This window comes from Egretta garzetta, unplaced genomic scaffold (assembly GCF_000687185.1).
Source record: "Egretta garzetta isolate BGI_Z169 unplaced genomic scaffold, ASM68718v1 scaffold42, whole genome shotgun sequence".
Lineage (NCBI taxonomy): Eukaryota > Metazoa > Chordata > Aves > Pelecaniformes > Ardeidae > Egretta > Egretta garzetta.
Window position 1 is genome coordinate 448,714 of NW_009258782.1, and position 18,586 is coordinate 467,299.

The window sequence follows — 18,586 nt, forward strand, 5'->3', positions numbered from 1 at the left end:
TATGAAGCACCGTTAATGCCATGCGGTTGTATCCTTCTCTGTCATTTTCCTACTTGTCATACAAAATATTTTGGAGTTATATACCATGGTTATGAGTCCTGACCATTTTGAATCCAACAATTTCTGGTGCTTTAAGGAATTAACGAGATACCAAGAATACGGGAAAGGCTTCCATTAAGTATGAATTAAGAATAAATAAATGGAACGCAATACATGAATGTGTGACCTGTTTTCGGATACTCTGGCAGTGTTTTCTCCTGCCTTTTATAATCATCCAAGCTAGAGCTAGAGGTCCGTTAGCACAGTATCCAGCCAGCTTCTCAAAGCTAGAGGTAGTCTTTGTATTTTTGCATACCTTTGAATGTTTGTGTCATTTTATATCTTTATTAAGGTTGACCAGAACTGTGTAATATTTTTGCCATTTTTCTCATTGTTTGTGGCTTTTTAAGCTTAAGTTTTCCTAGGTAAGCAGAGCCTTTTGTGGTACTACTTACTGTCATGCCTATTTGATGAGCCTTTTAAATCCATTAGGCTATTCTAATGAAGTTGGGAGACAACGAGGTCTCAGCAATACTAAATTCCTGACAGTTCCATGAAAATCAGTGTCTGGGTAGAGCAAAGAGATACAAATGAGTGCTCCGTTAGAGAAATGGACAGCACAGGCTTCACCATTACCTTTTCTGCCATTCTGTTTAGGGGCGTATTTGCTGGCCAATTATCACCCATATAATTCAAACCCAGGCAAAGGCACATTCAGGAAACATAGAAAGACAGTAAAGGCTCCAAATAGGAGCTGTGGTGTTAATAAGTTGCAGTGTACAAGAAGGTAAGGCACACGCTAAAAATATTTAGTAGTTCTTAATTTGATGGAAGAACATATATGAGCGTATGTGAACATGTGTATACGTAAACATGTATAGATAGACTTTTGCCTAGTTGTGCTACCTGCAGGTGTTCATTTGTGTGTGTATTATCTGTGATAGAAAAGGCAGACTTCTTGTCTTAAGTTTATTCAGAGACATTTAAGGCATCATGAAGTCAGAAGTGAAAAACAGATTATTTTTTTTCAGTCTCCTAAACTGCAAATAAGAGTGTCTGAAATCAAGATGCGGGCTGCACAATAATTGTTGAAACTTCAAATTAAATAGTCTGTTAGGAAAAAGCATCAGTATCAAAATTTTCCTTAATAGCTTTTTGCTTTTTAGTTGTTTTCCAGTTTCAGCTTCTGACAAGTTGGGGTGATCCATACTACATTGGTTTGAACGGACTTGAGTTGTTCAATGAACATGGAGACCAAATCTTACTAACTGAAAACAGTATCCTTCTATGCACCAAGCGCCTCTGTCCCTTTCAGATACAGTTTGCTCCCTGGCAAATCATCATATGGCATCACTGCTACTTCTTCCAAATTGCCAGTTTATCCCATGTGATTACTCTGCTGGTATGTCTTTCTATTTGCGTGATGATACTTGTTTCCCTATGTTTAATGCTCTTTCAGAGCATTTCTTCTCTGAATAGGATGTACCAACAAAGCAGGTCAAGGTTAGAGAAGGGGAGGCTTAAGAAGGATATGGGGTTTTTTTTGCTATCAACATTTATTTCTTCTGTGGTCTGGAAGGACCAGAAGGTTTGATGAGCTATAAATTCATAAGAAAAGGTTGAGCTCAGTTCTTTGTTATGGAATCTTTTATTGTGCTACAAGAAAGAAATTTTTCATAACTCTTGTTCTGGAGCTTTAGGCTATTCCAGACACCTGATCCAGTAGTGAAGATAAGGGCTGGGACTTTGAATTTGATTCAGTGTTCCCTGGGTAACCAACAGAGGGAATGAAGGACATGTTTGAAAGATTCAGTCATCAAGGTTACACTTCAGTGCTCGGTCTCGGCTGGACTCTCTTAAGAGCTGAAAGCTTCATACCCGAACATGTAATTCATGTAGTTCAGTCACATGGAAGAAACAGTTTCTTAGCCAACTAGAAAGGATAAAAAGCATGGACGTTGCATGAATTGTACGTCTCTAAGGATGCGTATTGCCTAATAAAGAGAGGATACAACGAAAAAGGTAATAAAAACTTTTTCCTGAGTGCTATTTTTATTTGTATCTTGTTTGATACATGATGAACTTCAAACATCTGTAATGGAGAAGAAGCATTTTGAAACTGAAAAGTGGTAACAAATTGTTTTTAAGAACAGGAGAGCTTTAACTTAGCTTTTAAACGGTATGTCTTTACAGTGCCATACAGTGCCAGGTGAAGATACCTCAGCTCATTTTGAGTGATTGCCTGCTCCTGCCTGTACGGTGTTGCTTGGATATATTAGGATCCCCCCAAAAGCACATTTGTCTTAATGCCATACTAAATGTGATAGATAATTCAGTACTGGCTCTGGAACGAGGTTTCTTAAAGTTGAGGCATTGCTGTGTTACTCCTTAAATTCTTTACAAATACAGTCTCGGGCCTTTTAGAAAGGAGGGCAAGGGGACATTAATGTCCCTCAAACTGGATTGCTAGGGATTTATAATTGTGAAGACAGTGCCATCCATCTGATTTCTTTGCGTGTCTTTCACGTACATATGTTTTTAACAGAACTGTTCCGTTATGGAGAAAAACTGGTTACCTAGAAAACCTCTTCAGTATAAAGTTTAATCTTTCCCTCCCAAAGAACTGAAAGGCCTTATTAGCCAGTTCCTGCTTTTTATCACAAAGCTTAAGGAACTCAAGCAAAACCTAGTCTGACTGATGACTACCTCCTGCAAGGATATTTTTCTTGAGATAGGTTTCATATAAGGAGTTTTCATAAGTTCTTGCTAAAAAAAATGGGTCTTTCTCACAAAAAAAGCTCAGAAGTGCCTATTCCTGTTAAGGGAACTTTATCAATAAAGTCATAAATACATATTTGGAAATAAATTAAATGCAGCTAGTGAGTTTATTCCTATTTTTAAAATAATTTTGAATGCCAGTATCTGTAAGGGTTGTCCTGCTTTTAAAAATGTGTCCCCAAGTTCCTCAGCTGCCTGTGTGAAGTACCCGGAGTGTTTTTAAGGTTTACTGCTGTAGTGGCGAATGCTCCCTCACGGAATCTGGAACAGCAAGCATGAACTTTTAAATATGGTGTTTCCGAAATGTACTTTTGGGTTATTTTTGCTTAAAGGTTTTTTTCAGATATTGCTGCTTTTCCAGATAGCGTCAACATTTTAGAAGATGTATCTGGAGACATCCGAACTCCAGACAAACTAATTGACAGAGTCAATGACACGACCGATGGCAGACATATGTGGCTCGCACCAGTTCTTCCTGGTTTGGTACGTTTTCCTTTTCATTCCATTTTAGTGATGTGCGTACACATAGCTAGAAATAAAGGAAAGGGGAAACATGCATAATTTTTAGGTAAATTTGATATTAGTAAACGATGCTAAATCACTGCCTCTTAGAAGTTCTTTTTACCCCAGTTTCTCTTCACTGCACAGACAGCAGCAGAATAGATTTCCCAGGTTTGTAATCTTCTTCTGTTTCCATGGTGCATCAGCAGAAGAATTTCCAACGCTAGAATAGATGTTTTTCCAGTTACTATGATAAAGATACTGACAAAAGAGTTTAATATGTGTCGTTTGTGCCATAAACACCTCTCAAATGGGAGCGGACTGGGATCTTAAATTCGTTTTTACAAAAAGCAGTGAATGTTGTTCCAGGAGTGAGAGGTTTTTTTAATCTCATTATCGGTGTTGAATTCAAATTCATAAATTAGAGATGACAGACTTAGTATTTCATGTCCTAGAGCTCCAAGTGATTCAGCCCTTTTAGAAGCCCTGTGTTTAAAATATGGGGTATCAAATATCTAAACAGGAAAAGTAGATAGACTTTGATGAGTTCTGACTTTGTTTTTGGAGAGGACTTTTTTTATGGGCCTGTTATGGACATCATTAAGATGTATTTATTTCTTAGAAGAGGGTGGATTTCAAAAGTGACAAAATGTAAACCTGACACATGATATGTTGTGGCTTACTGTGTTGGAAAAATCCTTACTCCGTATGTTACAGTTATTAATTAGAAAATTAAAAGCAAGAATGAAGTCAGTTTTGAAAATACTTCATAGATTATTATATGTTGTAATGCAGTGGGTATAATCAAAGTAAAGCTTTTAAATATACTTGGGAATGGAAGGTCTGTGGAGTGCTTGAGGCTCCTACTGTGTAGATCCCACATCTTGAATCCTGGTAATTAGTTCGATGGGATGCTCAGATATCCATGATAGCATCGTGAATGGTTGATTTGACAACCATCCGAGTTTGCTCATGTCTTTATAAAAGCCATGCTGGCAGAGGCTATTAAATTTGGCAAAAGGAAAATAACAGTACCTGGAGTTCTAGCGCAGGTGCAGACAGTTTTGTTTTGTTATGTTTGACACCAAAGTACTGTAGAAGAACATGATATCAGTATTAAAAGGATAAATTGATAAAATGTGATATGCAGGAGGGAAGAAAAAGCAATTTAACGGTGCTTTCTGTCCTTAAGCTGTAGCAAATTGTACCTTCTGCAGGAGGGAAGAAAAAGCAATTTAACGCTTTTTGTCCTTTCTTTCTGTCCTTAAGCTGTAGCAAATTGTACCTTTTCAAGATGCACATAGTACTCTTCTCTCTTCCGTCTTCCGTGGCATGGGTGTACAGCCAGGAAGTGCAAATGGATTACGCAATCGGCCTATTCATGATCATCTGTAATGGGGATGCTGAACCAAAGCTTGTGTACACTTACATCCTCAGTGCTAGGCTGCTTTGAAACACACCAGTTGCCTAGAAAGCTAAATTAACTCTTTGCTCTATTGGAAGGTTCAAAAGCTTTAGGGAACTTTTGTATTACAGCTGTTCTTTTCCTTTCTAAGTATCTTTTCTAATTCTAAAAGTGTTTTTGTCTTTTGCAAATTTATTACTAACGTAAGTACAATTTGAATTCTTTCTTCCCCTGTTACTGATTGTCATTTTTTTTTTATTTGTTTGAATATATTTTCCGTCAAATTTCTCATTTGCTGTGAGACTAAGAATTGCTGTTGGAGACTATGTCCAAATTGTCTTCTGGAAAATCTCAGATATAAACATTGTTATTGATCACATCTACCTTTCTTTCTTCAGTTAAAAAAAATGCATAATGGTTTAATAAACCCAACAGTATCTTTTCCAGTGCATCAAAGGATTAAAGCTTCAGAGGATGCTAGAGATGAAGCTTAAGATACGTTGGCCGAAAGTTGATATAGTAGCTCGTAAAAGGAATAGCATAGAATTAACCTTAACAGGCAAGATTGGTTTCCTACAGCCTAATCTTTCGTCTTAACGTCTTGACATTAATGTCACTGAAAGCAAAATGAACAATACCTCAAGCAATAATTGTTTAGCAAGCATCTGGAGAATTGTGTCTATGTTCCTATTAGTGTACCTCATGCAAAAACTGCAAAATTTCTGCAAGACCTGTCAAAGTCGGGGTATATGTGAGAAATTTTAGTCTTGCAAATAGAAAGGTGGATTCCATTCATGTTTGGTAGAAAGAAAAGGAATGGAATGGAATAAATAGACAAGACACCAGCTTGTCTTATCCTGAAGCACGTGTCTGTATTTGGTTGATGAAATCCTCATTAAAAGTGTCTCTCCCCCCCTCCTCCAATTGCCTAGCAGTCCAGGATGACAAGCTCAGATGTAGATGTCATTTCTGATGAGTTATACGTATACTTGAGAGGGCAGCTCTGGGGTAGAGACAACATCTGTGAATTATGAACAGAGATGATAGCTGAACTTAAATCCTTAGCATCGGTTATCTGTCTTCTAGCTAGATCTCTTTAAATACGCACCTCTTTTGATGGAACATGCATGAGAATTTCATTTCTTTGGGGAATTCATGCTATTAAATATAAATTAATTCTCTTTTTTACAGGTGAATAGGGTATATGTCATTTTTGATGTACCTACTACTGTGTCAATGATCAAGTTATGGAATTATGCCAAAACACCTCAGAGAGGTGTGAAAGAATTTGGTGTAAGTAATTTTTGTATGCATTTTGTATGTTCTGGTGAGTCATCTTGCTTGATTTCTCTACTTATTTTCACAGTTTACTGAAGTGTGATTCCATATAATCTCAAAGGATGGGATTCATCTCATTTAACTCTGCATTTAGCATTAAAATGACTAATCTATGCCAGTCATTCGTCCTCCCTTTCTTGTCCGGGGAAAGAACACTTGCTGATTTTTTTCCCTAGATAATTGTCGTAAGCTAGGATAATGCTTTCCTTTTTGCACTGACTATAGAGCAGCCCTGGAAGACTAGTTTAAACTACAAACCCAAGTTTTAGACAGCTGAAGTGAGGTGAGATTCATTAATTCCTAGATTTAAGAGTGACTCATTCCAGTTAATAGAATGGCAATTATGTAAAACATGGAATACGTTTTTAATTACCTACTTGAAAGCTGCATTAGAAACATCAGTGAGGAGACAAAAACTTCAAAAAAAAAAAAAAACCCAACCAGAACCCAGCAGCAAATAGAGAGAAATGGAAGCTTTAAGGAACAAAAGCTAATGACCAGACTTGTGAAACAAAGACAGCGAAATGATTTCTAGTTAACTGATGGAGACAACTGCTGAAAGCAATGCCTGATTTCTAGATGGTTTCTTTATTTGTTTCTTAAATATCTTTAGCTTCTAGTGGATGACTTGCTTGTGTACAATGGGATTCTGGATATGGTGAACCACGTAGTATCAGGCATCCTACCAACCTGTGATCCAGTGGTCCCGTATCACACCATTCTCTTTACAGACGACGAGAAGATTTGCCATCAGGAGAAGAGAACTGTTATTAGGTACGTGAGTGGATCTTGACTGGAAGAAAGAATCTTGTTTTCAAAAAATGTTTTGACGTGACTAATGTCAGCAATATGTATCTTGCTATAGCAAATTCCCTTCCAAAGCATACGCAGCCTCACGTAATGGGAAATAGCTGATAGTTTTTTAGATACTAGGACCAAATCACCAGCTTTATTTGTTATCATTTTTTAGCACTTACTGGGGTTCATGATTCATATTTGCATATGTTTTCATGGAAACCTATAGTAAGAAACACAAGACAAAGCAGTTAGGCTTCCTTAGAGAAGAAATAATAAATCCCAATGATATTACATGAAGGAAAAAAAAAAGTAGAAAGTTAATGAAAAAGAACCAAACATCAAAAGTAAAGAAAAGAAAGTCCTCTTATTTGGCACAAATATTAATGAGGAAACAAGAATTCTACTATTTTATAAACGTTCTAAAATAATGAACTTCATAAATGAGAAATGAATTGCATTCAGAGGAATGACACTTTGAAACCATTAAGTTGGCAATCTCACAGAAAACATGATGAAACGCAGTGAAAAATGCACTTATATTTAGAAGGTCAGGATTGCTAGGGTCTAAAAAGCAGTTCCTAGCAAGGAAAATAAAGACTGAAAGAATAATTTATTTTAAATGAGATTGAAAAGTGAAAATCAAAAGCTCATGGAAATAAACACTTTCTTATACATTGCACAGCTAACAAAGAGCATGTCTTGCACATACATGACTTGGAAAAAAAGGTGACAGTTTTGCATAAAAAATGGCATATGATTTTGTTCAGAAGAATATTAAAATATTTAGGAAGAAGTGGAAGGAATGTAAGCTGTCCTGATTAAGAACAGAAGTTCACATCTGCCTCCGGGGTTTGTTTCCCTGTGTTTCTCTGAAGCATTGGCTGTTGGCCACTGGTAAATTATTACTGTTTGGATGTATTGTGTTAGACTCATGTTCTTGGACAAGTGGCCGTGTTGTCATGGTAAAATTTGGAGGTAAAAAATTCTTCAAGTGAAAAAGTCACTGAAATGGAAATGTCTGGAGGAAATACAAGTTTTGAGAAAGTTTTCAGAAAGGAGGAGGAGAAATGAACCTTTACTTTCTTCAGCTTAACATCTTTCTATGGGTAAAGCTATTTTATTGGAAACAGAGAAGCACCAGCTGTAATCATAGATATTTTTGATATAACTTCCTTTGCACATATTTATAAGACATATATCCTTTGATTTAGTTTTAAGAGGGGAATATTTTTGGGGTCATGCAAACTGCATGATCTGTTTTCCAGTCCAGAGCATGCTGAGTTTCTTCTCTTCTAGACTTCCTGTGCTGGAGCTTTCTTGGTCCTTCTCCTCAGCCTGTTTCGCAATCTTCTATTTCGCTTTTTCTACCTCCTACCCCACTAAAATATAGGGTACTTCAGCAATAGAAGACAAATCCCTTACTACATGCTGGATAATATCTCTCGATTTGAAAAATGTTCTTGAGCCTTTATATATTGTTGCTTCTGATCTTGGCCTATTCTCTTTCACACGTCGCTGTTCAGTATTTTATGAACCCTGAACTTGAGTCTGATATTATCATCAATACCTTAAGTTCTGATTTACTTCAGTATAGGTTCCCCTGTTTCACTCTGACAGTTTGAGAGACGTTACATTTTTCTCCAAAAATAGAAACCTATTTTGTACAGTATTTGTAGAGAAAAGAAAAATACGCTTCTTTTTTTCCAAAGGCATGGATGTTTTGTTTTTGTCTGTGTGAAAGAGAGATGTTATTAGTGATGTTTTCTTAAACATTCAGTTCAGCTATTTTTTTTCTCTGTAATTTGCTTAATTTAATTGAACTTTGAAGTTATTACTTCTTTCCCAAAAAGAAATTGTTAAAATTTTGCAGCAGCCTGCAAACAAAACTTGTCACAGTAAATGAATTTTGTTTAGTTCAGAAAATTTTCAAATCATGCTATATCAACATTACAAAACAATGTTAAGTTCCATATAAGGATTTTTATACCCTCTTTGTACAGCACTGATTTAAAATCTCACTTTGGTTAATGTGGTTCAAGCTGTGTAGGCAGGCAAGAAAATTGTAGAGTTAATGTGATATTTATATTTGAATGTGTGCCTGAATGAATGCCACTAATTAAAACTGGCAAGAAATCCTTCAGGTGGACGCAGGCAGAATGCCTTTCCTTTCTAGACGGTCCCCTATAAAGCGGCCGTGCTTTAGAGCTTTGTTTAGCCCCCAGGACCTAAATAACTTACTTGGTAACCTTTTCTGTGACTCTCATAACTTTTCACAGTGTTGATTATTTTGGCTATTGTACTGATTTTAGTCTTTTCAGCAATCATGTGGGTGATCAGGATGTACGAATGATGAATGAAAATGAGATTGTCACAAACAGCAGAAGGAAGCAGGCTGTGGCTGATCCAGGTTAGTTCAGTCTTCTACAGTTTTCTTCTGCTCACATCCTACAGAGGCAGTATGGATAATGGACATCATTAGACCTAAACTGGGAAAAATGAGGAGAATTACGCCCCTTTTATATATTTAGCTCTACTTTTTCTACCGTAGGAAGGCTAACCAGGAATGTTGTACTCTGGTGAATTTTTATTCTATACCTAAATCTGAAAGTGGATGATATAAATCAAAGACGTATGTGGCACGTAGTCATAGCTTATATCAACACATACACAGAAGTCGTCAGGAAAGAAACTGAGTGAAGATAAACTGGAAACTGGTGTTAATTGTACAGGTTCATTGATAGCTTTTGGAATAATAGGCTCATTGCATCCTCACTGGCCTTTTAAGCGGCTTTAGAGATGATGCATATGTGTCTCAGAATTAGCTGCTTGTTGCTCCTCAAGCAAATCCGAAATCATGATGAGTGTAACAAGGGGGAAAACATGTTGACGTTATTCCTCCCACTGTCTTTCTGGTTGGTCTTTTCTCTTACAAAGTGATAATTAAAAAGACAACCTCTTTTTTTTTTTCCCAAGGAGAAAGAGTAGATCGTATTTATAGTCTGAAGAGTCCCAGTCATTCATTGTAAATTACTCAAATAGCTCCCTAAATACATTACAAATTCTCAGCCAAGCTGGTATATTCATGATTGGTTTTTTCTCCTGAGCATGACACTTGCTCCAATTAGTTTCTCTGGAAAGTGTTGCAGAAATTATTTGATGGCTTTTAATAACAGTTCTGTAGGAGAAGGATTTGAAATGCCATTGCTTGTATAAATACAGCTTCAAAGTTATTGGTGTATTACCACTAGCTGTGTCAAAAGTATTTTGAATATCTCTCTGCCTGTTGTAATGACACCCTGGTTTTCCAGTGCAGACATACCCTATGTCCAGTAAGGAATAGCTGTCGTTGCCATGGCCATCACACCTGTTGTCCAGGCTTTAAGGACACAGAATGCCTGTGAAGTCTGAGGATTTCCTACTGCCATGTTTCTGCTGTAGTACTTACAGCCACAGTTGCTGGTAACATAGAGTTGTAGAATGCTTTGGGTTGGAGGAGACTTTGGGGGGCCTCTCCTGAGGGAGGCTCCAACCTCCTACTCAGAACAGGGTCAATACAGAACTCAGACCAGATTCCGTAGGAAAGCGATTCCGTGGGACTGTGGAAAAAAAACTGTCAGAGTAAGAAACATTCCTGAGAAGAGTAGCTTAGCTTTCGTTCTGGGATAGAAAGAGAAATGGGCATGTTTCTTCCTCATTTTACTCTGTGGTTTCACTGTATCATACAGATAGAGTCTTAAAACATCACTCAATTTTCCTTAACAGCGTTGCGTCCAAAAACCTGCATATGTGAAAAAGGACTGCAGAGGAGGAAAAGATAACAAGGGATTGTGGTTGGAAAGTCCTGAATACACCCAGCCCCAAATACCTGCAGTCTAGCTCTTCAAGATATGTATCATCCAGATGGAAGATTTCCACCTCCTGTCTTATGAGAGGAAGTTTGATTCACTACAGGAAATTTTCTTCAGTAGTGAAATTTAGAGCACAAGTTCAGTTTTCTTGGTTTTTTTAATTGTCTTTATCTGTCTGAGATTTTTTTTCCCCCCTCTCTTAATTAAAAATCCAGGGAGGAAGGAACACGAAGGAGTGAGCGAGAGCCTTATTGCTAACTGACAACCGTTCCTGCCAAGTACCAAGAACTTGGGTAAAGCAGGATGGTCATAGCATTGAGTATTTCTCAAGCTTTAATTCCTAAATCCTAGCTGGATGATCACGAAGCTCCTCACTAGAAGGAAGTGTCTGCTTTGTTTCCGATACCTGTAAATAGTTCTTTGGGAAATGTGCTTATTAGAGGAAATATTCTTTACCTCTCTGTTTCTGGGCTGCCACTGTATGTTTTGATGCCGTGGCTCTTTCTAGGGACTGATGCTGTTTCAAACATCTGGAGGGGTTCCCCTGGGTACGGAGAAGTATGATGAGTGCTTTTAGAAAATGGAGATCAGAAAGTGGGTTTATCAAGGTTTAAGAAATAAGTTTCAGCTGTCACTTATCCCATCTTTTGCAGTGAAATAATGATTTTTTTTCATTATTTCACTACCATGAAAAAAGCAAAATAGGTGTTTTGTCTGAAGTGCTATTGGCAGGCACTCTACACGTTCTCCAGAGTCCTCCTCCTACAGAGCAATGCTGATCTTCTCTCCTATTTTGCCTGCATTTGGTTATGTGAACAAGGAGGCCATACCTCTGTGCTGCGCCAACCAGAGCTGTTGCCAGCAACATATCATCACTGTTGAGAAATGGTAAATGCATTTTAACTAGAAGGAGGTAAGGAGTGAACTGCATTTTTAAACGCAAAATACCCTGCATATGTACGCATTTAAACAAAAACTCTAACCAAATAATTATGCTGCAGGATTTGTAGCTATGCAAATGTGCTTTTCACTGAAAAATTGTCAGTGGTGACAACTTGTAAATCTCTTCCATGGAAGATTCTTCCTTTCTCATTTAGAACTTGCTCATTCTTCCCAGAGAGAAGTGAACGCTCTGAAGTCAGTATACGCTTTTAGACATGAAACAGAGATGTACTATTGCGGCTCCTGATACAGAATCAAAATGTGTTGCTTTGCTTTCTGTACTAAGTCAGGAGTGCAATATCGTGTATATTTGCTTATAGAAAGCGTAATTCTTAGCTGTGGTTGGCTAAATTGAAAAGACTGAAGGTAGCAATGCATTTCCCAGATTTCTGTGTATTGATGGAGCAACAAAATGTATTTTGTACTAAATACAAACCACTTCTAAATTCAAAATAGTGTATGTGAGTATATTGTACTTTGTTTAAAGGCTCTTCCCAAACTACACTGACAAAAGAATCCTTCTGTTGTTCAACTGTCTCCCTTCATGTGTTGACCAGTGTGGCTCTACCAAGAACCAGGTTTCAATTTTTGCTCCAAATCAGGTAACTGTTACACGCAACTCAAAAAGAAAAGAGGAGGAGCTGAAAGGAGTGTTATTGGTAGGGCTAAGAATAGGTGTAAGTCTACGCGTTTGGAAGAGGAGGGGCTATAGCAAGGTTTTTAAGACTTAAGGCACAATCACGGATTTGTCATATAGGCAATCTCTAGATGACATGAGCCCTGGCGCATTGTCTGTTCTGAGAAAATTGCATTGAATGTGAAGAGAAATGAAACCCATCGTGTTTCCTGGCATAGAATGGCATCCTTCTTATTGACCAGAAAAGGTATGAGGGGGAGAAGACTTTCTATGCTCATCTGTCTTCTCTACATCTGTCTGGAGCATCTCAAGTCCTATGCGATGGACGATGATTTTTCAGCCTTAATCCTTTGAGGTAACTCCAGGTTTCGTAAATTATTGCAAAATTACTTGGTCAAGCTCAAATGGGTTGCAATTCTCTCTATCATCTGTTTCTCTGCCACCAACTCTTCCTCACCCATCCGTGGGGTAACTGCAGCCAGTTGTCACACCTCTTGGCTCTGGAAATCTGGATGCAGTGCAGCTGGTCTGGCACAGAGAGTATTGGCTCGTACCTTTTGCCAACCTCTCCTAGCAACTCCTCTTAACTATTCAAGAGATTCCCCACAATTGCCACACTATGGAGAGACCATGAAAGTCTGTAAAATATTTCAGAGAAATTGTTAAGTTGTGGAACATCCTCCCCCACCGTGTCTCTGTCTGAAAGAAGGGTTTGCCAGCCTGCTCTGCTCTGGGACAACATACGCCACCAAGGCCAGGCCTAATGAAGGCCTTGATTCTACTCAGTCATGTATAGAAAGTAGCATAATGTTTAGAAAATACTTCATTAATCTCGGTGGGGCAGGAGATGTCAGCGTTTGCCCTCCTAATTGGAGCTGAGGTGTAATGACCCTTTATATAACCAAAGATAATTAAGTGTCCTAGTCAGCCCTATATACTCGAACATAGATTACTCAACTCATTTCCACAATGGATCAGGGGGGAAATAAGTTTTATTCAATTTTTCTAATTTAACTAATGTCACCAGTACATTCATGTCAGACTAGCATTTACAGGAGGGACAAGTGGAAGAGTAAACATGCAGTAAAGAAAATCCTTGTGGACCACTTCAGTCAGTGTCAGGCACGGTTTCAGCAAGAGTAATCCCGCAAGAGTGTGCACAGTAACGCATCACTCGATGTTGTCAAAAGCATGACACAGGAAAAGGATGGATCCATATGAATTCTTGCTCAAGCCTTTGATGTAAATTATTAAACTTTAGCCCAGTTCCAATTTCTGGGCCACTCAAAAACCTCAGTGGTATAGATACTCGCCTTTACCTGTAATGACTTGCTTTAAGGGGGTTGGATCAGGAGAACAGAAAGGCGTGAGTTTGTCCCACGATGACACCGAGAAGGGCAGAGGATAAAGAAATAATCTGTGAGAAGGCACACGTCCTGCTGCCTACTTTTTGATCTTTAAAAGGATATTTTCATCAGTCTTCATGGTGTAATTGGAAAACCGGGATGCCTGGGAAGGCCTGCGATGTCCGCTTTCAATTTCTGCCTTTCTGTGGTTTAATCCAGTAGAAGTTAAACAGCAGTGAGAAGCACCCGTAGGAGAACAAGGGAGCAAGCAGTGATGCAAACAGTGTGAAAGGCAGCGTAGAAGACACGGAAGCTTGTGTATTACTGAGTCAGGAGAGTCACCCTCATTTTGGAGGATGAACATGTAAGAGCCGCATGAGGAGCTATGTACGGCAGCTAAATTAAGCTGAGCCCTTCTGATGGCTTAGGCTGGACCTGGACATAAAATTGCACCACAGCATCCTACTTTTTCTGTTTTCTGTAACATTAATCCATGCTGTTTTCTGTAACATTTCCCAGGCCTGCCGGGCCTTTGCCGTGTTCCCTGTGTGCTGGTCATTCCCCACAGTGATGTTCAGTCCTGTCATTTCAGGGCTGTATGCCAGCCTGGTAACATCTGCAAGAGCCTGACAGTGCCACCGAGTGACTGCGTGTTGTGAGAGTGGGCAGAGATCTGTGTAACACACTGGGACGGCCAGAGGTAGGACTCGCTGACGGTGATGGTGTGAGGATGGGAGCAATGGGAGAGGGAGGTTGGATGTTGAGTCTTTAATCCCTCTGTGTTACCAGGGAAGGCTCACTGCTCGGTGTAAGTCAGATAAGAGCAAAAGTAAAGTGCTGTATTGACACCTGAACTCTGGCTCGTGCGGGAGATGAAGTCTGCTTTCCCTTTGATTCCATCAGTGGCTTTTACTCTGTAAGACAAGAGCATTTGCCATTCGCCCCTGCTCTCTGCTTCGCCAGTCGTCGCTGTTGGGTGCATCACTATACTGGCCTGGGGAATATAGCAAGGGATTAGAGTCCAAACCGGCACTGGTGTAGGCAGACACATCGTACAGGGATGCCTTTGGCTGACCTCCGTGTGCTGGGGCTGCTGATCCAGGAGGCTGAGCTCTAACAGGAGCCGTTCTCCTGGTGAGAGTCACTGAAGTCACTGAATCTCTTCCAATATTCTTCAAAACACGTGGACTCCAGACCACCCTGCCCAGTCATGGCTCGACGGTGCTATAGATACTGTAATGATGCATGCTGCAGCGTTTGGTGCACCTTCCTGTATTCCCTTTTAGCTTTTTTCAACATGTCTATCTTTTAGCTGCACCGTTATGGTCGCTCCTTTTGTCTTCCTCAACAGTCCTGAAGGTCCTGTTCAGGATCCCGTTCAGAATGGCTTGCAGGTATGACCGACCCGTTTTGCTCTTCGGGCGTACATGCCCCGATGTGTTACACCCCTAGTTTCATTCCCTCTCGTTTCCCATATGTAGGCTGTTTGCTGTCTGTGACCTCTGGTGTCACCGACCCCTACGGTCCCAGCACGGTGGCTCCCGTTTGCGTGGGGCTCTCATTTCTAGGGGTGCTGGTGCTGCGGGTCCGCCTGCTTGATTATTGTCCGTTCAAAACCAGAGATGAATGTTCATGGAGATGTGCACTGACGCGTCTCTTCTAAAGAGCAGAAAGGGAAGCAGAGAGGAGCATACCATACTGGAAGAATATTTGCTTCCATTTGAGCGCTGAGGTCCGGGTATTCCGAGCACAAGGAGGAGGGTTCCTGGCTCAGTGGTCTCTTTGCCCATTTCTGTGACTATTTGCTTGTTTGCTGAGAAATGACTTACAGCCCATGTGAGACACAAACATCCCTTTATCACGCAGCTTGTATCACCCTAATGGAATTCTGTCAGCTGAGGATAAAATGTGGACTAGGAAAGCAATTATAGAGTGAATCTCCTAGCTGCGGGAAGAGCTGAGAGATGGGGCCAGAGTGCCCAGCTGGAGTAATTTCCTGTCCGACTGGCCTCTAAATCTTGCTGGGAAGAGATCAATTTTCCACCCTTGTCTAATAGCATCAGCTCCAGTCACCCTGGCTCAGGACCCCGTGAAGTGCTGCAGCGTTGAGATCTAGGCATAAAAGGAAACATTTGCAATTTGCGACTTCTTTTTTCCTGACCTAGAAATTACTGGAAAAGAGGAAAACAAGGCTACAGACCTTCTGTCCGATGGCTCTCTAGCGTTCCCTTTCTTAGCTCCCGGTTGAAGGAGAGGACCGACCATCCCAGTGATCAGCAGGGTAGGAGGTTCCCAGCCTGGGATGTTGCTTCCAGCACTGCACAGTCCTCCACCCACAGATCACTGATCTGGCTCTAATTAGGAGAGGAAAACCACCACCTGACGATCTGCTAGCAGCCTTCCCCAGGCAGGCTGTTTATTTCTGGAAGGTCCCAATTATACAGTTGAGATCACAGCGAAATCCTGCCGTTAGCTTTCAGCTCGCTCAAGGTCTCTTTGCTGTGACTAAAAATCAACTTAATTCACAAATTCTCGGTGTGCGTCTCTGCTCTATTGCTCATGGGGCTTCCAGAAATGTCAGCATGCGCAGATTTTGTGCAGCTTTTCCAAGAGGATGGGCATTCTGGGGAACCGTAAACCTGAGGCGAGATCTCAGACCTGTTTAACTTGTGCTAAGCTTTTTCCCCTTACTCGTGCTTGATCTGTTGTTTCAGAGCTCGGTTGCTTGTGTGCCTTAGCTTGGCTGGGTCTAACTGGAAAAGGAGTTTCGCGGCGGTTTTTGAAAGTTCAGCGTGCTGGACTAAGGATGTGGAGGTGAATGTCAGAGAACGTTAAAGGAACTCAGAAATAGCCACGTCTCCATCTTCTCACTAAAGAAGCCGGTTGCTGCCTGAAAGATTGCTGGCCCTGGAGGAGGCAGGGGGTGGGTGCAGCGCTGAAGAGAAGTTTTAGATCCGGACGTGGCATTTCAGAGCCATCATAAGGGCCGGGAGGCGCCTGCTGCCTCCTGAGAGTGTGAGCCCAGCCAAGTACCACGGGCTGGACCGATCTCCAAACTGCATCCCAGCCAGCACAGGCAGGGCTGAAACAGATGTTGGTCAGAGGCTCAGGTGGAAAGCAAGAGCAGTAGGCGTAAGGGCAGGGGCATACAGAAAAAGCTGCTATGGCTGTGAAGGTGACTCAGGGAGATGACTCTTCACCCAAGGGGAGCCTTGTACTTGGGAGGAGAGATGGTCCCTGCAGTAAAGATAACGAGCTGGGAGCAGTTGAGCCCTTTTATCTTTTTCACTAAGATTTCTCTTCTGCCTGATGGCAGCACAAGGTGGCTGCCAGAAGAGATGTTTCTGGCTGTAACAAGCTGGGGAAAGAACTTTCCTCTTGAGCAAGAGAGGGCTTTCATCTTTCATCAAAAAGGGCGAGGGCTGAGGCAGCGCCGGCACAGCGGCTTTGCTGAGCGTACAGAGCGGTTGGCAGGAAAACGAGTCCGCTGGCCCGGCGAACTGGGCTGAGACGCCGGCCGCCCTCAGCCCCGCTTGCTTACGAGCGTGGCTTAGCAAGCGTAGAACACTGATGGTGCTGTTCCTGCTTGGTATTCATGGCTCTGCGCTCCCATTCATCAAAGATTTTCCTGGCTGCTTTCTGCAATTACACACCTTTTTTGTTTTGTTTTGGGTTTTTTTAACCTTACAAAAGTCAGACCGGGTTATGCGGCGCTTCATCCAGTTTGGCCTGGAAAACCTCTAGGGATGGAAGCCACACGGCCTCTCTGGGCAATCTGTTTTAATACTTGACTGTCCTAATAGGGGAAAAGTTTTTCCTTTGACACGTAATAATCTATACTTTCCCCTACTGATTAAAGGCCTAGATCAGCGCGGATAAGGCTTCTGGCATCGCAGAAAGGTCATCTCTGCTGTCGTCATCCAGCTGTATAATAATAAATTCGGTCTCCCAACTATAATTTCAGATTTGCAGATTAGCAGAAGTCTTGTGATCTGCCTCTTTCCTGCTCTGCTGGAGGCACTGCTAAAAATAGAGTAAGTAGCAAAGCTACCTGCAATGGTCTAAGCCTAAACAGTGGTAAAAACTAATCTGCAGTGAATGTCGGTTCTGGCTTGTTTCCAAGGAGTGTTTTTTGGATGGCTCGCTATATACTGGAAATTGTTTGGTAAGGATTAGTTGGTGAACAGATGAATCAAACTGACATTTCCATTACCAACAGGAGATCTGTCTGTGGCCAGAATTCATGGAGAAGGATGTAGGATGATAGCAAGACTTTTCATTATGTTTAATATTGTCAGAGACATGAAATAGCTCCTATTATTCATCTCGCGGGGATGGTAACGTATCTGAATATTAACGCAAAATGGGAGATCTGATCAAAACCCACTGACCCAGCGAGACATTGGTATATATTTCAATCACTCTCTTTGGGGCAGTGAGAAAATGCACGCTTCCCAATAAATCCGCAAGGAGCTAAGATCTGCATTTCTCAGTACAGCGCTTGGGTAGATCAGTGCCTGTGTTGGCCTCGGGTATTCTGTCTGAAGTTGGACAGATGACGGTTGGCCTCGACGATCTTAAAGGTCTTCTCCAACCAAATGTTTCTATATTTCTAAGTCCTTTGGCATCCCCCAGTGTCATACTTTTTTTTTCCTGGAGGAGTAGCATTAAGGCCCTAGGGAGGCCTGCACCTTGGTCATCTGCTTGTGGTTTGAGAATAAGAGTTGGGATGACTTGTCGGGCGCTTGTTTGCCTGTCAGACTCCAAGGGGAGGAGGGGCCCATAGCAGAGGACTCCAGCTCACAGTGAAAGAGTTACCACCTGTAGAAGCAAATGGAAAAGGGTCTCCGGAGGCAGTTTCACCTTGGGGAAACAAAGATTGCAGATTTGATGTGAAAAGTCACTAAAGTCAAGTTGAATTGGAGCGTGCAAGTGCAGCTGGGTATATAAACGT

General features: G+C 40.9%; 1 protein-coding gene across 1 annotated transcript in view; it reads left to right on the forward strand.

Moving 5' to 3' along the window:
- The window catches only part of KATNIP (katanin interacting protein), a 60,353-nt gene extending 49,582 nt beyond the window's left edge, over positions 1–10,771 (forward strand). The window contains exons 21-27 of the mRNA XM_035889130.1: positions 6–28; positions 1,206–1,316; positions 3,161–3,300; positions 5,915–6,016; positions 6,675–6,835; positions 9,178–9,266; positions 10,622–10,771. Coding sequence (XP_035745023.1) covers positions 6–28; positions 1,206–1,316; positions 3,161–3,300; positions 5,915–6,016; positions 6,675–6,835; positions 9,178–9,266; positions 10,622–10,677 — 682 coding nt within the window. The 3' untranslated portion in view covers positions 10,678–10,771. The remainder of the gene's footprint in view (positions 1–5; positions 29–1,205; positions 1,317–3,160; positions 3,301–5,914; positions 6,017–6,674; positions 6,836–9,177; positions 9,267–10,621) is intronic.
- The last annotated feature ends 7,815 nt before the right edge of the window (positions 10,772–18,586 follow it).